The sequence below is a fragment of the Ceratina calcarata genome, unplaced genomic scaffold (assembly GCF_001652005.2).
Source record: "Ceratina calcarata isolate Rehan_Ccalc_2016 unplaced genomic scaffold, ASM165200v1 scaffold209.2, whole genome shotgun sequence".
Taxonomy (NCBI): domain Eukaryota; kingdom Metazoa; phylum Arthropoda; class Insecta; order Hymenoptera; family Apidae; genus Ceratina; species Ceratina calcarata.
This window is the reverse complement of record NW_017142569.1, coordinates 742,531-763,336: the sequence shown is the minus strand read 5'-3', so window position 1 is coordinate 763,336 and position 20,806 is coordinate 742,531. Positions and strand designations below refer to the sequence as shown.

The window sequence follows — 20,806 nt, the reverse complement described above, 5'->3', positions numbered from 1 at the left end:
CCCACAATTTCTATATAAAAAACTTTTCGCCAACGTCAATAATTAATTGGATATTTCCTTCTATACTTGTTAGCACGTGGCTATTTATTATTAGCATTGTTCTTCCGACGTCTGATTTCTTTTTAATTATAGGAAATGCTCAGCATGCAAAACGTAATAAGCTTTCATCTATTCATGACAAATGATGAATTATTTCTGCCGTTCTTATGACATTTAAACAGTGGTCTCCAAACTGAACGAAAACGAAAAATTGGCCAGAAGATAAGAAAACGAATAACTGAAAAAACGACAAGGATAAGAGACTATCAACATCGTCACGATCCTCCAAAAAACACTTTTAATTTAATGGATGTTACCTTTTTAAGGCACGTCGCCATGGAAACCACCGAGTCATATAGTATCGTCGAGGAGGCTAAACTAACCGAACGATTCTTGATCATCGTTATTTTATTATAAATGATACTTCCAACGACTTATCTAACTCGAAATCTGTTAGCGTTATTTAAAAAAGAAATATTCTTTTTTTCTTCAAGAGAACAATTTATCGAATCTTTTTGTTAGTTGACTCTCCTTGAGAATCTTCAATCACACTACCTTTGTATGCAGAATGAACAGGTTGGGCAGTAACCACCAGGAACATTGCTTTGTGTTTCTGTTCAGTTGTACGGTCGCGAAAGTCTCTGAACGACAAAGTCAAGTGGAACGGAAGATACAAATTCGTTCTTCGTTCTTTATGCTCGCTGTTTAATTCATAAACAGGAGATCTCGTGTATTTCCGCAGTCCACAGAATAAGCTCGCTCTTCTACCGTTTATACCTGGCAAAGCGTAATCATTTATATTAAAAGAAATTTGACAAATCTAATTACTGATCCAGTAATATATACAATTCATTAGACCCGAAAGATTTTTTCACAAATTAGTTCTTTTGTAATAATAAGCATAGTACTATACAGGCTGTCCACGTCGAAATGTTACAGTCCTGGGTGCTGTAAAAGCAGCAAGGGGTGTCATTAGGAAGGTATCGGTTTTAACTACCTGACGAATTTTATTACCTCGCTAAAGCCGACCCTTAGACTACGTAGATTAGGAATTTTATTAGTAAAGGAATCTGCTCAGCTAAGAAAGGTAAATAACGGTTCTATTCATGTGGTCACTCTCCTCAAGTGCAATTATACCTCTGAAAAGAAAACCAGCTGCCGATACCAAAAGTACGGACAGTGTCGGGCGACAAGGAAGGCGACAGTGATCACATGAATAGGCTCTTCCAAGCCTAGCGGGTTCTTCTATTCATTGAAAATCAGTGGAAGCGCAATATTTTGAAAACTGATAAAAGTCGGTCATTAGTTTCATTTTAATGAAACCTTCATAAAACGCACTGTAATACTTCGGCGCGGAAACCTGTGTATAATTGGATACAAATTACGTCGAAGCGAGTTAACTGAGATTATAAACTTCAGGAATTAAAAAAGAATTTAAGTCATACCTTTCGGATTGTCTCCTTGAGGTGAAACTATACCGCTCGTAATCTGGCCAGCTAGGGTGACCTTATCCTTGGGGTGAACATAATCGATGAAGGAGCGACCGATCCAAGCGTCCTTAGGATATCCTAGAGCTGTGCATATCGTAGAAGTCGTGTACAACACGAGGCCATCATGCATCGAAATCACCGCGCAAAATCCCTCCTATAGGATACACAAGACCAAAGGGTTATCCTACAACGATGCTAACAGCCTTTTCCAGGAAATTGTTGAATATCACGTAGATAAAATTGAATCTACGTTATCCGCGTCAGGATCATATTTCGAAGCTCAATTCTTTTATAATCGTTAAGTAAAAAACTCATCGCTACTCTAGCCTGGATTAATTTATTCCGACTTTCTTCTGCTTATGTATTATCCCAACATGCAAATTTTGAAATTCGTTTATCACAAAACATTTGAAATATTTTTACTATATAATAAAATAATTAATTTTGAACAAAATGCACAGAGAAAAGAGTTTTATTCCAATAAAGATAAGATTCAAAGTTTCCATTCATTTGAATTGATTTTAAGTATTTCATAGATTTTTATGGAATGCTCGTAAAAGAACAGAACTTGATTAGTAACCCTTCACCTGTTTGATAAGCCACTAAACTGAAGTAAGCTCTTTTGCTCTTCTTAATAATTATTCGTAAAGAAAATTGTGCGAAATTTAAGAATTGTGATAAAGGTTCTACTTTTTACTACTTTTAATAACTTAACCAACCATTAAACTAAAAAGTCTAATTTTATTAGTGGCTAATGCGTATGAATCTCCTTTCTCCATGCACACCATAATACAACTCTCACAATGGTGATACATACTATTGTTACAGATTCTATTGATTAAATAAACAGAAGAAGATAGCTTTCTATTTCGATTTAGCATTTGTTGGCAAGCAGTTGGGTTACAATTGACAGTGTAGACAATAGTATATGGTATTTAGATAGCAGGATGCTTCTACAAGCATGTCCGATCCTGAACCTCCCTAAGAAGGAACTTTTGGAAGGAGTCTTTTTACTGATATAATTACTGGTTTATTCTACGTGTCCTTTTACCATACTTAACTAGCTATGGGTAAACTATTTCCCTGATTTTTTTTAATAAATACTAACGTTGGCCTGAGAGATGGAATCATCCAGAGGAATCGTATAAGAAGCAAGTCCTGCTTCCACATCTGTGAGAGAATCGCCGTTGTGCTCGCCGGGATCCGTTGCATCCACCAATTCTACAGTGGTTACTTCTTCTTGTGTACACCCAAGAAAAATTCTCGTCGTTATATTTCGTTCTTTCTGGACATGCCCCGGATTTGCTTGCGAGACAAGGATTGTTCATATCCAAGCAGCAGTGACCACATTTAAAAGAAACGTTTCGTGGACATCCCGCGGCTTCTTAGAATTTCTGATAGTACATTTATGTGTCAGTGTTTTTTCATTGTATATAAATTTTAACAAGTTTTTTAATGCCCAGCCAGAGGCAAGGTATCTGAAGAGTAGCGGGCGTCCAAGAAACGTATATGCAAGATGTGATCTGCTAAATAGATAATGAATAAGGGATGAAAAGAATGAAGTGTTTCCTTAGTCCAACAGGACGACTAACGAACTAAAGGCTTGGAGTTGTTCATTACTTACGAATCAAACGAAAAAATAATGATAGGAAATTAAGCAAAACTGTTGCGGGTAAATCGCTGGATGATACACCGAGCTGATACCAAGGCAATTTTTGCTTCTCGACTCTCACTTTCTATCTCGTTCACCAAATGAAATCGGGATACACAACATATATTCTATTTTTAAAAATATTGTGACCTAGATCTGGTTTATCTCTGGGCATCAACGTGGCACACATTTGATTTTAAAACAATAAGTTTTCAGAGATTGCACGATACAATGTAGTTAGTCCCCATGCAACGAACTAACGAGCGAGTATCGTGATTACCCAACGGATCTATTCTCGCGGTTAAATATGCCCTGTTGGAGAAAACGTAGGCTCGTAATGAGTAAATGGAAGAGCAAATCTGTTCCAAACTCGTAATGATCGATGGACAAAAAAAACAGACGTAAGAATCGGTTGTTCGAAATAGATTATTAAAAATTATGTAAATATTTACGTAAATTATAGGCGCGCTTTTTGATGTTACATAAAGCTTGGTTCTGTCCGACCGCTGTTCTAGCTGGGCCAAAGCTCGGAAAATGTCTTTGTCCTGATAGCATCGCGCAATTATGTAAAGGTGATGGAACAAGACATCGGTTTTGGTGTTCGAAATATTACGTATTCACTATTCTCTACAAGGACCCAGCCTCCGCAACAGAAACTCGTAAATACGAACACTTCCTTTCAAACGTGTCTATAATAAATTATACAAAGCTCAGTGTTGCCCCGTATTTAGCATCATTAACTAATTAAGGAAGACTGTGTAATTCTTGGTACCGTTATAGTTTAACAATTCGTTCAGCGAAATTAACTTCGGCTCGTAATGCGTCTAAAATACAATTGTATTCTTCAACGGGAATGAGGACAATGTTCTTGCAAGTTCAATTTAGATGGTTAGATTGTATAAGCAGAAAATGTAGCGACAAATAGAAAATGTTTCTAAGACGAGAAAGGATCTCATCACGTAATTGAATCATAAACGGTTCCTTCTTTTATTCATTGAATAGAGCTAAGATTAATTGCCAGGGTAACAACAGCGGTCATTACTTTACTCGGTCGGACGTTTCATTTCAGCTCGAACTGCGTGGAACAGAAACATTTGTTAAATCTGTCTTTATATTTAAGTTTAATGACTGAAATGGTGAAGTTAAAAAAACGAATGCAATCGATTGTTTCGGGTTCGCACGAGGATCTGACGGACTAAAAAAACCATGAGGGAAGGGAGTCGAGCGATGGTCGTATAAAGCCTTTGGTTGTAAAGTAATTGGAACCTATTTGAAGAAAGAAGTGCACGAAGCGAAATAGATAACATTAAGTAAAATTAATGATTTTTTTAATACTTCGTTTAAAAAAAGGCATTAATCTCATGGCCAATTAAACATGTTACGTTAAAGCGACGTTGGATGTTGGAGAACCGAATTCAGTAAAATCAGTAGTACGAACCGGTGAATGGTCAGACGTTAGAGAATGTGATATTCAGTTCTCCAGTTACGCAATAGACGTAATCTCAAACGTCTGTTGTTACTGATGTATTTTCGGGTACTGAGAAGTGTCAAGAATTTTATTGCTAACGTGCACTTCTTCTTAACGATTCTAAATCGCAACCAACCTGGTTTCTTTTCAAATACAGGTTTCGTTGGAACGATGACATTATAGGACACGACCTCCGGCGGTGCGTCGGCACTTTTTAGGCTAATATCTCCTTCAGCATTAACAGCTGAAATCGTCTTCGACTTCTTCTTCTTGTGTTCTTTATCCTTTCTTTTGCTGATTGGCTGCGGTATGGCTTCATTGCTACGTTCACGTACACATTACACACGTAGGTATACAAGTGCAAAAACATCAAATCTCTTATCTACCGGCAAATCCAAAAATTAGTACGAGGGGAACGTAGTTTCGATAGGATTCTTATTTGAGTTTTGTGTCATCGAGGGATTTATTGTCTCCTGATATTGTCTAAGTAATTGGGCCGGGGGACAAGGATCTTCCAGTCTTCAAATAAAGCAATCGCGATCGATGAGGAGATTTAAGTAAATCGTTTGTAACATGTCACTTAAGAAACATAATAGAAAATATTGATGCATATTTGATTAGCATTATCTGAACGTAGACACGTCGTCTATAGACTTAAATTTTTTAATTCAATGTCTCTAGCAGATAGTTTAGGAAACGGTTTCGTACACGAATTGCTTATCGTGACTTTCGTTTGATTATTTTCTTGCAAAATCTTATCGAAATATGTAGATATATGTAGATATCTTAAGATATCCTTAAATAGAACAGTAAGTATAGCCAGATTTATCGCATTGTTGCACGACGTAGGAGTTGAGCGAAGTTATAACAGTTTAGACTGTGGGAGAGCTTTCTCCAGGAAAAGGATTTACGATAAAAATACGGTGTCTATGTAACAAACGCTTCGAGTCATCAAATCGTAACTGCACGTGTTACATAATGGAGAGAAAGCGCATTTCTTCAACGATAAACCTTAGCTTTCTCTGGGATCAGATCGGTCGTTTATAGTAGCGTACACTTCCGACTGCAAACACTTCCTGGTAATTAAAACTATTATCGATACACGAAAAGTGTTTATCTGCCCTTTTTAAGCTTCAAGGAAATAGAATATTATGTAAAGATGACGGAAATCTACAATCGTACAATTCAATAAGTAATCATCTTATGCGATTGAATTAACTAATAAAAATGTCAAATTTTGTGTGCAACAATTTGATCAAAACCGCAGAAAATAGAAATTGACCATTGCGAATCGACTCCGTCGGAAGATTCCGTCTTCCTCTTTATTTTTCTGTGACATATTAAGAATCAATGATATTCCCACACTATCGGTGCTCGTAATACATTGGCGTGAACCAATAAACGAACGACGCGACGATACGTGCCATTTTATACAAATATTTCGCATCGTGCAAAGCAGTGGCGTTTTGTCGCTTCCAATCGCGCAGTGTGCATTCGTCGTTTTCAATCGCACGATGCAATCAGCTTTCAACGATTGCACAACGACTTTTTCCCTGCAAGTATTTTTCACTTAACGAGTCCCGCCGAAGAGTGAAAGAAAGAAAGGAAAGTTACCGAAAGAAATGGCTTGGAATTCTACTCGGACTCGAATTTTGCTTACTCCCAAATAATTTCGATTCTATAATTATTTATACATTTTTAGTTAACAGGTTCCAATAAATCCTGTATGTTGCAAATAATAATACGTTCGTTACACTCTAGAAATTTTGTAAACAAGTAGTTTTCATTTCAAGTCCATACTTTCCTTTTCTGATCAGAGGGTTCATTATTGGCAATACGCTACGTATAATAATTGGTATTGGTGCTGTTATGACGAAGAAAACGAAGTGCGTCATGTGTCACTGCAAGCGCGCATTCATGCCGCGGACACGCGTTATATGAAAATAAAACGCGTCGAAGGTAATGAGCTGGATTAAAACGACATTATTAGTATCATTATACAGAGTTAAGTTCCTGAAAATGAGAACCGATTTGCTACTTCAACCAGACCACGAATTCATATGTACTATTCTTTCAATTTTTTTATAATCGTTGACCGAAAATAATTTAATTGTCCACTGATTTATTATGGTAACAACAGAGCCGGAATATGATGTAATAATACTTGGGGAATATTTCATGCCACGTAGGTGACGCCGATGGCGACATTGCAGCCACAGTCACGTGGCGCGGCACATGCACCACTGTTTACAGCTGCATGTAGCACCATGTGTGCGCTTTCTCGTAACTGAATGTAATCGTTCCTCCAGCATGTAGATACGTGAATACGATGCTAAAAGTCCACGCGCGTGTGAACGCTGTGTCACCTTCGCGATAATAATTATAGAACGGTTCGTATAACTAACACGAGCCTATTGAAAATAAAAATAAATATCGAATTTGTTCGCGTTCCATTACATCGACTGTCGCAAGGCATTTAATTACAAAAACGAGATCATCGTTAAAAAGAAAAAGGATAGCTTGCGTAAGGAAACGAAACGCTTTTGATCTTGTAAACCAGATAAAAATAGCCGCACGATGACTCCAACGATAATTGATCGTGTAATTATTCAGCGAGAAGTAATCAAAAGCATTGCAAATCTTTTTACGATCCCACGATTGTCGAATTATATTGTAAAACGAAGTCCTACTACTGTTCGTTACTCCAACCCTTGTGACGGAGAAGCACGTTGTACACATCGGGAACTCACTATGCAAGTCCATTCATTATTATTGACTACAGCGGTTGTATGAATATACGATGCGCAAGATAATTACAATAGTTATATCCGAGATAAATGTAAACTTTTTTAATTATTTTGCTGTGTACAATATACATCCATTTCTTCAATAACTATTAACAGATATTCAGAATGATTTCAGAACGTCCGACGAGGGTTTTCATATTCCGCTAATGTGTGATTGAATTTAAAACCGTAGAGTGTTTCCGTCGTACACACCATTCATATTTATAATTTTGTTAATGACGGGATTAATAGTAATTAAACGATCACAATTTACGTAATTTCTTTATCGTATATGGTTTCTTGAATGAACTGTACGAAGTAGTTTAAGAAAGCTTAATTTCTAATGGATTTCTTACTCACGTGTTCCACTAAACGAGATTATAATAATCTTGTACTTACTTAGATTAAAATGACTATTCACACATTTTTGTTACACGTGTTTACCGTCCAAATGTACTCGTTAAATTATTACAGTCGTAAACATATTTATTCCTCGTTAGAGATCAAATCATACTTAATCATGTTTCTTCGTAATAATGTTTCACAGAAGGTTCATCGTGCAATTATCGAACGTCGTCGCTATTGCTTCGATCGTACTAATTCTTGGGTTTGAGAAATATATATAAACGATGTGTTACCTGGATCCAAATGTCGAGGGATGCGTACCGCAATAACCGCTACTCGCGGAGCGGTTGCTATTCCTTGAACCCGAACTGCCGCTACTGAAAATACAAATTGTAAAATATCATTAAACATTGCCGTAGAGACTAGTATTGTTTAATTATAAATATAAGGGAAACACGAAAATTCTATTTTTAGATCCGTTTTAGCGTAATACGGATTATACAACGTTGGGACGTTAATAAATTTCCGGCAATCAATCGACCAGACTACTAGCCGCGCTTATCCGGTAGGTCTGACCTTGACAGACTGTTGCTACTGAACGTATGCACTACTATCCATTTTTAATGCGATTACTAATTCAACATCCTAAAGAAAATAAATTAAAAATTCAAAACCACTATCTCTGTAGTACTCAAAGTCCTTATTAACTGATTATGAGACCACAATTAGGTTTATACGTTTCACTGAAAGCTTTGTACACTTTCACATAAATAGAAGCATCTTACAGCATACAGAGTTAAAATGATTCGCACGAAATTAATACACTGACACCTTACGTAAAACGAGTTTCAGAGATACACTTCCCAGAGACTAACAACAAGTGTAAAAGAGAAAGAGAGACACCAAGCTGTTTTTAATATATCGATGTTAACTATGTTTACGAACCTACCGTGAGAAAAACTTAAAAAGCTTTCTAGACAAACGGAAAATCGTGTACATTCTTGTATCGTGGCTATTAGATACTGCAGACTGCAGGTACTTCATCCTGCTGTTCTGTTCAAATGGTACTTAGTTGAGCATATGTGTAGAAGGTGATTGCAAAGACGCATTTCTTGAAGCAACGGCCTCGGCCCATTGGCCGATTAAGCCGGCCCGGTGTCGAGAAAGTTACGCGATTTGCTGAACCGAACTCGAAAACCAGCGGCGGAAAGAAAAAATATCGATCACATGTTTGGCAAACGTGACTACCGCCGGCCGGTCCTTACGTTGAGGCTTTTCTGGCCTTTCACTGTCCTCATTATTTCCCACGGAATGGGCACGAGTCTCTCCTACATTTGTTGCACTTCGTTAGAAAAAAAAATCATTGCATAAGAAGGCCTGTTTCACGCTCGTAGCCCCGTGACCACGTCGAAGGGTGATCTGGCTATCGATTCTTGCCTGTTCACCGCATCGCTACGAATAGTGCCAAGGAAATGTCATGCATATTAACGAAATATAAAAATTATCCTAATTACTCCTCGCTGATGTAGGTAATAATTTATCGTAAAAATTGCAAGAGCTTCAGATTTCTTAGTAATATTCATATAAACATCTTACAATACACCAATAAGGTCTTAAGCTGAAATAACAATATATGTAAAAAAAAAAAATAAAAATACGTAATGTATAATCCATTTGGTTGTATAATTAAACAATTCTTAGTTCAGTCTCTTCCCCGTTCTCTTACGCAATTATAATGGTAGACTAGGAGATACTTTTAATGAATGTATGTAACAATAAGTGGAGCTTTTTCCAGGACATCACGTTTCACTCCTTATAGTATGTTCACAACGTGCACCATATGACTCGAAAAGCAACACGTGAGATTTCAGGATCTGTCTGTCTATAATTATCGGCTTTATGTACCTATCAACCAACTGAGCGGCACGTAATCAGTAAACATCAATAATGTCGCCCACGGTGTACTTTGTGCAGAAAATCGGGATTAGCTGTTCTATCTACGCTGCTAATAAAGAGGATGAAACTGAGAATACAGGCACGCACATTGATCCATATGTTTATGATTGTATGTATGATGATATGTATTGAAAATATTGAAATAATTCTTCTAAAGAAATTTCGAACCCGTTAAACGATCCTACATGTATTTTATTACCAAAAATTGTTCAGTTGCTAATCATTCTATTCGTAAGTCGTGCGCGGTACCGCGTGACTGCAGGAAGCATTTTAATCGAACTTTCGTTAGCTCGGTAACCAGCAATCTAGTATTCGTTCGACCTATTTTCATTGAGTTTCGCAACTTGCGAATAGATGTATTAAATGCGAACGTAGAAATGCAACCGACATGCTTCGCTGAGTAACTAGTTAGCCTTAACCGTAGTGTTCGAGTTTCTATCCTTCTTGTTCGCCGCGCTTTTCATCTACCTCTCACCTACATCATCGGCTAAGCGTGTCAATGCCAAGTATCCTGCGCTAATGCGCTCCATACGGATACGGACTGTCTCAGCGTTTTGCGAATTTTTAATTTATTTATTCTGTCAATCATCAGGATGGCTTGTTCCATAAGAGGATCCTCAAATAAATCTATGCTCCATTATCGAGTTCCAATTCAGGAATTTATGTCTTTTTATCTGTAAACAATTCCTATCGTGCTGAATATCAATCAGATAAGGGACACGGATAAAATGAAATAAAATACCAAAGGTTTCTTCGGATATGCAAATGATAGTTACGAAACTTTCTTTCACCTTTCGTAAGGTTTCGGTTCGCGATAAAAAGTTGCAAAACTTCTGGCATATCGAAACGCTTTTCCAACGCGCAAAACGTTTTCCATTCTGGCGCTAACGTATTTCGTAAACGTTTCACTAAACGTGCCCGGCTAACTGCGAATCTCCATTAATAGAATACCGCTCGGAGACACGTTGCAAATTAAAGTTACACAAGCATCCGTTTCATCGATTAGAAAAAAAAAAGAGAATAAACGGAAGAACAAAGAGGAGGAGAGGGAAAGGGGGATGAGAGAAAAAGAAGAGAATACATCTCAATAATCGTGAGATTTTTCTACGTGCATTTGTTTCGGTTAAAAATAAAATAGCACAACAATTATCACGCTTCTCGCTTCTATGAAATGACTACCATTCATTATACCTACACAATCTAACGCGAACGTTCATTAAACGTTTGTATATACGTGGCACATGATCTACATAATTGAATAAGATTGAATTAATAGACGTTTCAGTTTCAACAACACTTTATCACCTGCTTTGTATATAATGTATACATATAGTAAATTTTAACGAGGCGGATGCATTAGTCTATTATTTTTTAGTCTGCTTTCTTCCTTTTATGATGTAACATGTACTTACGTTGTGAATATAATTATTATGTAAAATAAAAATAAAATAAAAATTATTCTTAGTATCGTTAGCGTTATTATTGACCTGTTAATATCAATGTTAAGAAATATGATAACATGAGACGCTTTTTCATTTATAATTTATAAAGAAAGACCTGATCTTTTGATTAACTCTTTTAGTCGCTGTCTATCACGTCGTAATCTCAAGTAAAACTGATAATAAATCATGTGGTATAATTCACACACCATCGAATTGATACTCATTAATTATACGTGATGATGCATCAATTCCAATAAAAATGAAGGGATTTCATCGAGAAGTGATCGTTCACGCTGAACTCATTTAAATCGATAACCCGCGAAATGTATGATTTCAAAAATACGCGTATAAAGAAAAACAGATTTCGGTACGTACCTCCGTTGCGACTGACTGTTGCTGCAAGTATTAGAATAACCGGAATCTGACACCTTAGCATTTTCGGTGGACACTTCTTCCATAATTCTCTTCTCAATGTAATGTTCCTTTGAAACGATATCCGTCGGGTCACAACACTTGCTGTATAATTAAATCAAGTAAACTTGATGTTCACGTGTCATTTCTATTATATATCATGGAGTAAATGCTACGAGAACAGATAAAGGTACACACGGTGTCACAGATTGTCCGCATTAATACGAAGTATGAATAAGACGGAACGGAAGAAGAGTTCTCTTACTTTAAATTGATCGTATTCACTGTTACTAATTAAATTAAAAAATGAAACACCACCTATTCGATCGTAAGAAAAAGTCATTAAACTAACCGAGGAAGGAGGTCTTTCATTAAAAATTCTTAAATGGTTTCACAATAATAACACACAACACGTTACGTTCTTGTCGCTCATATCTATGGGCACTGAAACCACACCGTACGTATCTTTCGCGCGGAGCGACTGTTCCGCATCATACAGCACGTTCGGCTACACGTGAGTCTGTACCCTTCCACTTCATCGTCAACCTATATCGATGCAAAACGTGCCCCACTTAAGCCTCGCGAACGTCCAACACGATTAAAATAGTCTCTTCCCCGCGATTGCGACTCTGCGCTTCTCCTCGAGCGAAGCTGATTTCTCGCGGGCTGTTACGACATCCGCTGGTACCCACTTCCGGTATCGCCCTTAAATTCAAATCCGAATGTACCGCGCGGGGGGATCGGTCAACAATAATACACAACGCATGTCCGATTTTTCTATAAAAATTCTTTTTATTGCACATTTTGTGAACATATCAAAGAAATATGCGAAAAGTAAATTATAAACATCACGTATATTGTAAAAGTGCAGTACGTATAAAAGTGAAATGCGTAAACAAGTGCGAATATAAATACAATCTCATGATTGGCATTACAATATTTGCCAAGTAAGAAAAATGAGAAATTATAATATAAAATTATAATTTATTCTTTGTATTTTATATATTGGATATACACAATAATAGTAACATCTTACTCAGCTATATCACAGTCATCAGGTACACATCTTTGAATTCTTGAGGTATCCTGAAAATTGAAAGAAAATTCATGTCAGATTGACCAATTATTACAAGCATAACGTAAAGTAAGATATTCTGTTCAGTGTTTAAAAAAAAAATAAGTGGAAGTCGTGTAAGGTTTTGAATACTTTCTGTGTATTTTAATATCATCAAATAAGTCAGTTACAGTCTCCTAAAACATTATCATGTACGGTCATTGGGTGAAACAGTCTAATACATGTACAAAAGTGTCCATCATAAAACGTTCATGTTGTGCGTCAATAATTGGTATTTGACGAATTGTGATTATGGACATAATACTCCCTAAAAAAAATTTCTTTTCTCAACGTAAGGTGACCCAATTATGAAAAGTAACATGTCGATGTACTTTCTGGAAATATATCTATGCCGTGTGAACATATCTTTATGTTCACAAATCCAAAACAAGATATACTCGTAATAGAATAATAAAAAATGTAACTTTCTAGTTGTCTGATGCTTATACAAAGTAATTCTCTACTAGACTACGCATAAAATATTATTATAAGATGTAGTTAATAGTACGACCTAAATTATTTATTTACATCTCAAGTCACTAAAGTAAAAATCATAATTTCAAAAGCGGCTTTAATTTCCATAAACATTCGATTAAGTGGTGCACTTTCATTATGATTATATTTCTTGATTGTTGATAACTTGATTTAAATTGATACGTGAAATATCACATTTGTAGAGTATTTGCAAGTAAATGTATTGATTTATAAAAAATATATCTTGTTTTGGAATTAAAAATTTTAGGATTACGTTGTTACTTTAGACATCGCGGAAATATTTCTTGGAACACACACAAGAATTAAATTACGTTTACGTCTCCTTTCATACATACTACGATTGATAAAAGAATAATACACAACTATGTTGAATATAAATTATAAACAAAAATTTGTTTCATTAATTCTAGAGCACAGGTTACGTCTTAAAGCCTGCACGAATAGTTACAATTAATATTACAATTGATAATAACATATCTTGTTTCATGAACAAGAATATAAAATTTGGAGATAATTTAAGTTTATATTATTCTCCTTAAATTTTCATAATTCTTCCATTTATTTAATTCATGTATAAAATGTATTCTTCTTTTTTAGAAATTTTGTTTGGAACAAACTTTCGTTTTGACATTATATACTTCATACAAAAGTATATGCATAGAGAAATAGTCTTACCTCTGACTAATACCTGCCGTATATTATTATAACAACAATAAACGCCTTGAATATATTGCATCATATACCTTCCTTGTTACAAAGGAAGAACTTCCAAATTTAACTAGATTTGTGTGCTCTATATATTCTTAAATTGAATATTTAAGATCACTTTTCGCACAGGCCTCTTAAAATAATAAAACCGGGAAGTCAGGTGTACGTGTAATGACAAGTAAGGACAAAGTAAAGTAGCGTTAAAGTTTCAGTAATGTTGCAATCGCGAACGTAAGCGGTAGTTAAAAGTAGGTAGTTGGAGTAGTTTCCTTGGATGCGGGCCCGACGTGGTCAAGTGAGTCTTAAAATTCGTCTCTTTTATTGCGTGCGTCCAGCTTGTGTATACCAGTCAGTCTGTGAAGACAAATAGAAAAATTACGTTTTCTTCTGTTTCCCAAGTTAATCGTCAGTTACAACGTCAGGGTGTTAATATTTAAATGCCTCTTTCTTTCCCTCCGATCTCTTTCCCATATACTCAGCGATTTACTTACGAGGTATACAAAAAAAAAATTAGTTTTCGTCTTCGTCCACTCGTAGTCGTTTCCTACGATCTTCACCGACGTTACGCTCTTCTGCTTCTAATACTTTCAGTCGGGACCCACAAATTTCTTGTCCATGCAAAACCTACAGGTCATTATTATTTGCAATTTGATTATACTCCTAAATCTCTTATGTCCGTCCCATTAAAAATGATTTTCGATTGCTAACAAATTATACCTCAATTGCTTCGTTTGCACTCTGGACACTAGCGTACTTTGCGTAACCGCAATTCTTTCCAGGGAGCATATACACATCAATTAGGTTTCCAAACCTACAGAAAGCATCCTTCATGGCATATATAGGAGGTACAGGAGGCCCACAAACAATAAAACACCGTTTAGCAACCTCGGCATCTATGCTAGCCATTGGTTGCACAGGTGGTAACTTAAGACACATTGAATGTTCTAAACCTGATAATGTAAAAATACAGTTATGAAATGAAATTATACATTAACGATGATACACAGATAAGTGATATCTCACTTGGTGCAGTTAATCCAGCTGCTTGTATTAATGATGTAGCTTGAGCAATAGTTTCAGCCAGATGTGCTAAATCTGTCCTGGCATTAGCAATTCCGCCACTAGAACTCCCAGCTTTTATTGCATTTTTTGGTGGTACACTTGACAAATCAGGTTTCACAATCATCCTATGACCAGGGGGATATTCAAAACCATGAAATTTTTCTCTTGCATACGCCGCTGCACTAGGATTAGAATATACTACAACAGCCTGGCCTCTTGGCAATCTACATCTTTCATTCTTTAAATGACAATAATCCAATCCAGGTACAATGTCAAACAATTTCCACAATTGATCTTGATTTAATGCTGGATGTGCGAGTACTTGCAAATGCGTATAGCCCTCGGAATTAGGATAATTTGTGGCAATTTCTAAACTAATACTACTTCTCCCAAAATTTGATGAACTATAACCGGCACTGGCACCATCATAATGAGAAGATATTCCATTATTATATTTTACATCAACGTGTTCTGGTTTTGGCTTTTTTGGTTCAGCAAATACAGCTTTATATTTCCTGTCACATTCCTCAAATGCTCTTGCGGCACTAGATACTTTTTTAAATTTCACATAACCAAACCCCTTCGACTCATTTGTATTTCTATCCTTAACCACTGTCGCATACTCGATAGGTCCAAATTTTGAAAATTCTTGTTGAAGTTCACTATCTGTCATGCACTTAGGTAACACACAAAACAAACGAACCCATCTTTCTTCTTCGTTCGTTTCTCTCACAGAGCCTTGATCACGACTGAAAGAAATGTTAAAATCTGTTATCAAAATATCAACACTCAAATGACAGGGTTTTTCAAATGCATTTCTAATTAATGCAACTCTTACTTTGAAGCAATCATTACTTTAATAGGTCTTCCAACTGAACCCAACATTTTCCCATTCATTTCTTCGAGAGCAAAAGCTGCCTCTGACGTTTTCGAAAATTTGATGTATGTAACCCCTATATAAACAATGCACATTGCTATTTAAATGCTTAACTAACATATCGAAAACGCACAACTGAACAACTCTTAAGAAGTAGGGAAAAGTGAAATCTAAGTTATGGATATATAAAAAGTATTATAAAATAAAACAAAAACTTATTGATTTATTTTATAGACAGGAGAAATTACCTTTATTTTCGCCTGTAATTCGATCTTTAACCACCCAAATATCTTCTATCTTCCCAAATTTTTCAAAGGCTTTCCTGAGGTCGTCTTCTTCCAAACTCTTGTGACATATAACAAATAAACGCGAATTCGGCGGATCATCATTTTTCGATCTTAAATCCGTCTGTGAATAGTATGAATCCCTTTCCTTGTGGTCAGCCATTTTGCAAATGAACGCTCCGTAGACTGACCAACGAGACTGACTGACGACTGACTGACTACATCGCCCGATCCAATCGCCCGTCTACGGTCAGTGAAACTACTGCGCTTCAGGGACGGCTAAAATGCAGGGGTCTATATCAATTTTCCAATAACATTTTCCACAATTTAATTGCACTAGTAACAATCTCAACACGTTTATCAATTTATTCTCCTAGAATTATGTTTCTTTTACAGTGCTACATAATTTGATTTCTTTTTAAATAAATCAGTTTTGAATTATTAAAATTATTACAGTAGTACATTTTCATATATGGAATATTATTTGATTATTTTACTAACAAACAATTTATTTTGACGCAACAATATGAAGGATTTGTTAGTAATCTAAACTATAGTGGATTTACCAGTTTTATTTAACTTTGGTGACTCATGGCTTGAAATTTGTTATTTTTACTTGGATTTCCATTTTAGTCTATGTCGGTATTATTGTGTACGTGAACACACGATTTTTGTTAAGCATTTAAATTAAGAATTGACTGCGTAACAAGTTTGAAACTGGTATTGAATAATATGTTAGAATTTATAAAATACATTTGTCGATATTTTGTTACTGTGAAATGTGATATGGTAATAATTGTAACAGAAAGGTTAGATTAAATTACTTCCGCATTGGTCTCACATGTGCTGTCGACCAATTTAAAGTCATGCTCTACTATTTTCTTTACACACGTATATATATATCTGTTTACGACTTTCTTATATAAAAGAGAATTAGTAATATGTTAGTACATAACATAAATCTTACTGTCTTCATTTCCTAAGCAAATATATATAATTTTTATAGTCAGCAGTTTTTTCATAAAGTAGGTACATTCCATTAACCGGTTTGATTAATAACATACTTATACCTATGTACATTTATATCTTTCAAAAGTGAATGTGTCCTTCTATCATTTAAAAAGTATTTACAAAAAGTGATTTTTTGGTTTTTCACAACCATCCTTGTATTAGAAATATAATACATATAAACATGTATCAATCACAAACTTCATGTACTTATATAGAATCTGTTGATTTAAAGTTGTGTTAATTATTTTTATACATCGTATGTAGAAGCAGATACATTGCCACCATGTCCAGTCCAGTTAGTGTGTACAAATTTTCCTTCTTGTCCAAGTAGTTCGTAAGTGTGAGCTCCAAAGTAATCTCTTTGGGCTTGAAGTAAATTAGCTGGAAGTCGAGCAGTTCTGTAACCATCGTAGAAAGCCAAGGCAGTTGACAATGCAGGAGTTGGTATGCCCAGGGATACAGCTGTAGATACAACTATTCTACAACTAGCTTGACATTCTTTCATCGCTTTAGCAAAGAAGTCATCCATTAACAGATTAGAAAGTTTTGGATTCTTATCAAATGCAGCTTTTATATTTCCCAAGAAAGCACTGAAAATAAAAAAATACGATGAAATCTTGTTATACTACCTATATTATACCCTGTTATACTTAAATAACACATTTTTTGACAAAAAATACTGACCTTCTTATAATACATCCACCTCTCCACATGAGGGCTATACCACCATAATTTAAATTCCAATTATAAATTTTGGCAGCTTCTCTTAATAACATAAACCCTTGTGCGTAAGAAATGATTTTTGAAGCATAAAGAGTTTTTCTCAAATGTTCCAAAAACTGCTTCTTGTCACCTTGGTACACGGCATCAGGTCCTGTCAATACTTTGCTTGCTTGTATTCTCTCACTTTGTAAAGCAGAAAGACATCTAGCGAAGACTGATTCTCCTATTAGAGTTACAGGCACGCCGTAATCCAACGCAGCAATAGCTGTCCATTTTCCAGTTCCTTTTTGACCAGCAGTATCTCTGATACGCTCCAATAAGTAGCCTTTTTCATCTTTATACATAAGGATGTCTCTCGTAATTTCAATTAAAAATGAATCCAGCTCTCCCTTGTTCCATTCATCAAAGACTCGACTCATCTCGTCTGGACGAAGATTCAAACCATTTCGCATAATGTGATACGCTTCGCAAATAAGCTGCATATCACCATACTCAATACCATTGTGTACCATTTTTACAAAGTGTCCTGCACCTGTTTCTCCAACCCAGTCACAGCAAGGTTCTCCATTTGCTTTTGCACATATGGCCTATACAGACATTTTATATTAAAATTNTTCCAAATTTTCATTGTTCTACTTTAAACATATGCTACCATATGTTTCCTGTATAGTTTTCTTTCAAATAATATAAGGATGATTTTATGAAAAGTTTTAAATAAATTACTTGCTATAATCATGACTTAAAAACTATATTAGACCTTTGTGATTTATAATTGCTTCATTTTCCAGAACATAAGATAGTAATGGTAGGATTAGACAATGCTGGTAAAACAACTATATTATACCAGTTCCTAATGAACGAGGTTGTTCATACATCACCGACTATTGGATCTAACGTTGAAGAAGTTGTTTGGAAAAATATTCATTTCATAATGTGGGATCTGGGTGGACAACAAAGCTTAAGAGCAGCATGGTCCACCTATTACACGAACACTGAGTTTATAATTATGGTTATAGACAGCACAGATAGAGAAAGACTTGGTGTAATAAGAGAAGAATTATACTCTATGTTAAACCATGAGGAATTAAGTAAAGCTAATGTTTTAGTTTATGCTAACAAGCAAGATTTAAAGGGTAGCATGACAGCGGCTGAAATTTCTAGACAGCTAGATTTGACTTCGATTAAGAAACATCAGTGGCATATACAAAGTTGTTGCGCACTTACTGGAGAAGGGTAAGGACACAATGCAAAACCATATACTCCTATTAATTTAGAGGACATAACAATTCTAATATATATATAACATCAATTATGTATTTCTGACCATTATACTATGATCAGATGTTATACGTGACTATGATGTTACCACCTCCTCGTCACGTAAAGAAAAAGAAGTGATTCAGCAAAATCCAGGGCTATACGTATAGATAATCTTAATCTCATACGACGAGGACTACTTATTTCAAATTGTTCTACGCGCGTTTAGCTAAGAATATTTTACCTCCAATCGACGTACATTTATACAAGACTGATCACTTTCGGTTACTGCCAAAGAATGATTGGTCGCAGCGCACATATGGATGTTTTAATTGGAAACTCAACATGTCGTGATTTGCTTGATTAGATTAAAGAAAGGTCTTCACTATACCAATTTCTTTCATTTTCTCGTTAGCCTTAGTGAAATTTTAACAAATTCGCAACAGTTCTCAAGTATATGTTCCACAGTGTAATGCGTCAATAATGGCGCTAAATTCTCTAAATAATGTTGACAAAGAAGATAATAGAAGAGTGAACATAACCCTTTGACAATGAGATGTCCCACTTCTGAAACCAAACACTTTTTTTGTAAAGAATAAGACTGCACAAGTGTACGGTTAAATAAACATTAGCATCCGCAGTTGTTTAGTATCTTCATCAATATGGGGCTACTGTTCGCAAAATTGTGGAGCTTCTTTGGCAATGAAGGTAAATTAAGCGTGTGTAACTACAGCACTGTGTCACAATAATTTTCACTGTTTTACGCATCACGTCTCACATATAACAATAAAATGTATTTGCGTTTAACAAGGAATAAGAAACTTAAGTATTAATAATGCGGGAACGTTATATACTTACAATCTTTGGCTTTTATAAAATGTAATATTGCCTATAAACTTTCAGATTTTCCCTTCACAAGTAGAACTTATTACATATAAGGAAATAATTGTCAGATAGTATTGAATCTATATTAATTTTATATTTATACTTTTTAAAGTACATTTGATTTTTGTCTCTTGCATATCTAATGTCATAGTTAAGGTATTTCATTAAATATTTCCAAATTTTCATTGTATGTATCAATGTTACAGATTATACCAAGGTCTTGAGTGGATTGTTGGACGTTTAAAAAAGACATGACGTACATTATGAGAACTGATTTTGAACCTAACAAGATATCTAAAATGTAAAGTATATGTTCCGTGTAAGTTATTGTGCCACTCTAACAATTGTACAAATGACCAACGGATGATCATTTTTCAACTGGTACACTAGCTTCACGCATATCGTAAAGTGTAACTGCATATATTGATTAAAATTATTACTGCAGGCATTTAATATAATAAGCGGTGGACGGGTAAACTTCGTCTTCTCTATTTATGTGATATAAAAAATAATGGCAAATCGTAACATTTATAATATCAAAGTAAAGATGTTTCAAATATTCTCTATGTAAAGCATATGGAGCACTACATTATAACAAAATGAAACAGTTTAGAATGTCAAGGCTCTTTTATAGGAAATATCATTGCATTACGAAAACTATTTTTATGACGAACGTTTTATTTGTGTATAATAAATATGAACATTTTGCAACTGCCGAATACAACATATTGGCTCGAAATATGTTTTCTCATAATTGTATTAATTTATAGCTATGTAATGTTGCATTTAAAATTGCCTGCAA

General features: G+C 35.2%; 4 protein-coding genes and 1 pseudogene across 5 annotated transcripts in view; 2 read left to right on the top strand and 3 right to left on the bottom strand.

Annotated features, from left to right (window-relative positions):
- Positions 1-12,122, bottom strand: part of per (period circadian regulator) — a gene marked incomplete at its 3' end in the record, with an annotated part of 17,947 nt that extends 5,825 nt beyond the window's left edge. The window contains exons 1-7 of the mRNA XM_026811277.1: positions 11,941-12,122; positions 11,553-11,693; positions 8,073-8,156; positions 4,785-4,969; positions 2,638-2,768; positions 1,485-1,683; positions 595-816 (exon numbers count right to left, since the gene is read on the bottom strand). Coding sequence (XP_026667078.1) covers positions 595-816; positions 1,485-1,683; positions 2,638-2,768; positions 4,785-4,969; positions 8,073-8,156; positions 11,553-11,693; positions 11,941-11,960 — 982 coding nt within the window. The remainder of the gene's footprint in view (positions 1-594; positions 817-1,484; positions 1,684-2,637; positions 2,769-4,784; positions 4,970-8,072; positions 8,157-11,552; positions 11,694-11,940) is intronic.
- Positions 12,123-12,552: 430 nt separating this feature from the next.
- On the bottom strand, positions 12,553-16,427 carry LOC108622173 (RNA-binding protein 45). 2 transcript variants are annotated; one of them, XM_018019878.2, is made up of 6 exons: positions 16,093-16,427; positions 15,806-15,920; positions 14,929-15,716; positions 14,623-14,855; positions 14,397-14,529; positions 12,553-14,259 (listed from the first exon to the last, which is right to left on the bottom strand). In XM_018019878.2, exons 1-5 carry the CDS (start codon positions 16,289-16,291, stop codon positions 14,416-14,418), a joined length of 1,449 nt encoding a protein of 482 aa, XP_017875367.1. In that variant the 5' UTR covers positions 16,292-16,427; the 3' UTR covers positions 12,553-14,259; positions 14,397-14,415. The 2 variants fall into 2 exon arrangements, with proteins under 2 accessions (XP_017875367.1, XP_017875368.1); XM_018019879.2 differs by having other exon boundaries at positions 12,553-12,674; positions 16,093-16,291.
- A 189-nt stretch (positions 16,428-16,616) lies between these two features.
- Pgd (phosphogluconate dehydrogenase) lies at positions 16,617-18,469 on the bottom strand. Its single transcript, XM_018019857.2, has 2 exons — positions 17,824-18,469; positions 16,617-17,729 (listed from the first exon to the last, which is right to left on the bottom strand). Exons 1-2 carry the CDS (start codon positions 18,372-18,374, stop codon positions 17,387-17,389), a joined length of 894 nt encoding a protein of 297 aa, XP_017875346.1. The 5' UTR covers positions 18,375-18,469; the 3' UTR covers positions 16,617-17,386.
- A 165-nt stretch (positions 18,470-18,634) lies between these two features.
- Positions 18,635-19,099, top strand: LOC108622170 (ADP-ribosylation factor-like protein 5B pseudogene; annotated as a pseudogene).
- A 59-nt stretch (positions 19,100-19,158) lies between these two features.
- The window catches only part of Arl5 (ADP-ribosylation factor-like 5), a 3,651-nt gene continuing 2,003 nt past the window's right edge, over positions 19,159-20,806 (top strand). Inside the window, exon 1 of the mRNA XM_018019873.2 lies at positions 19,159-19,827. Coding sequence (XP_017875362.1) covers positions 19,782-19,827 — 46 coding nt within the window. The 5' untranslated portion in view covers positions 19,159-19,781. The remainder of the gene's footprint in view (positions 19,828-20,806) is intronic.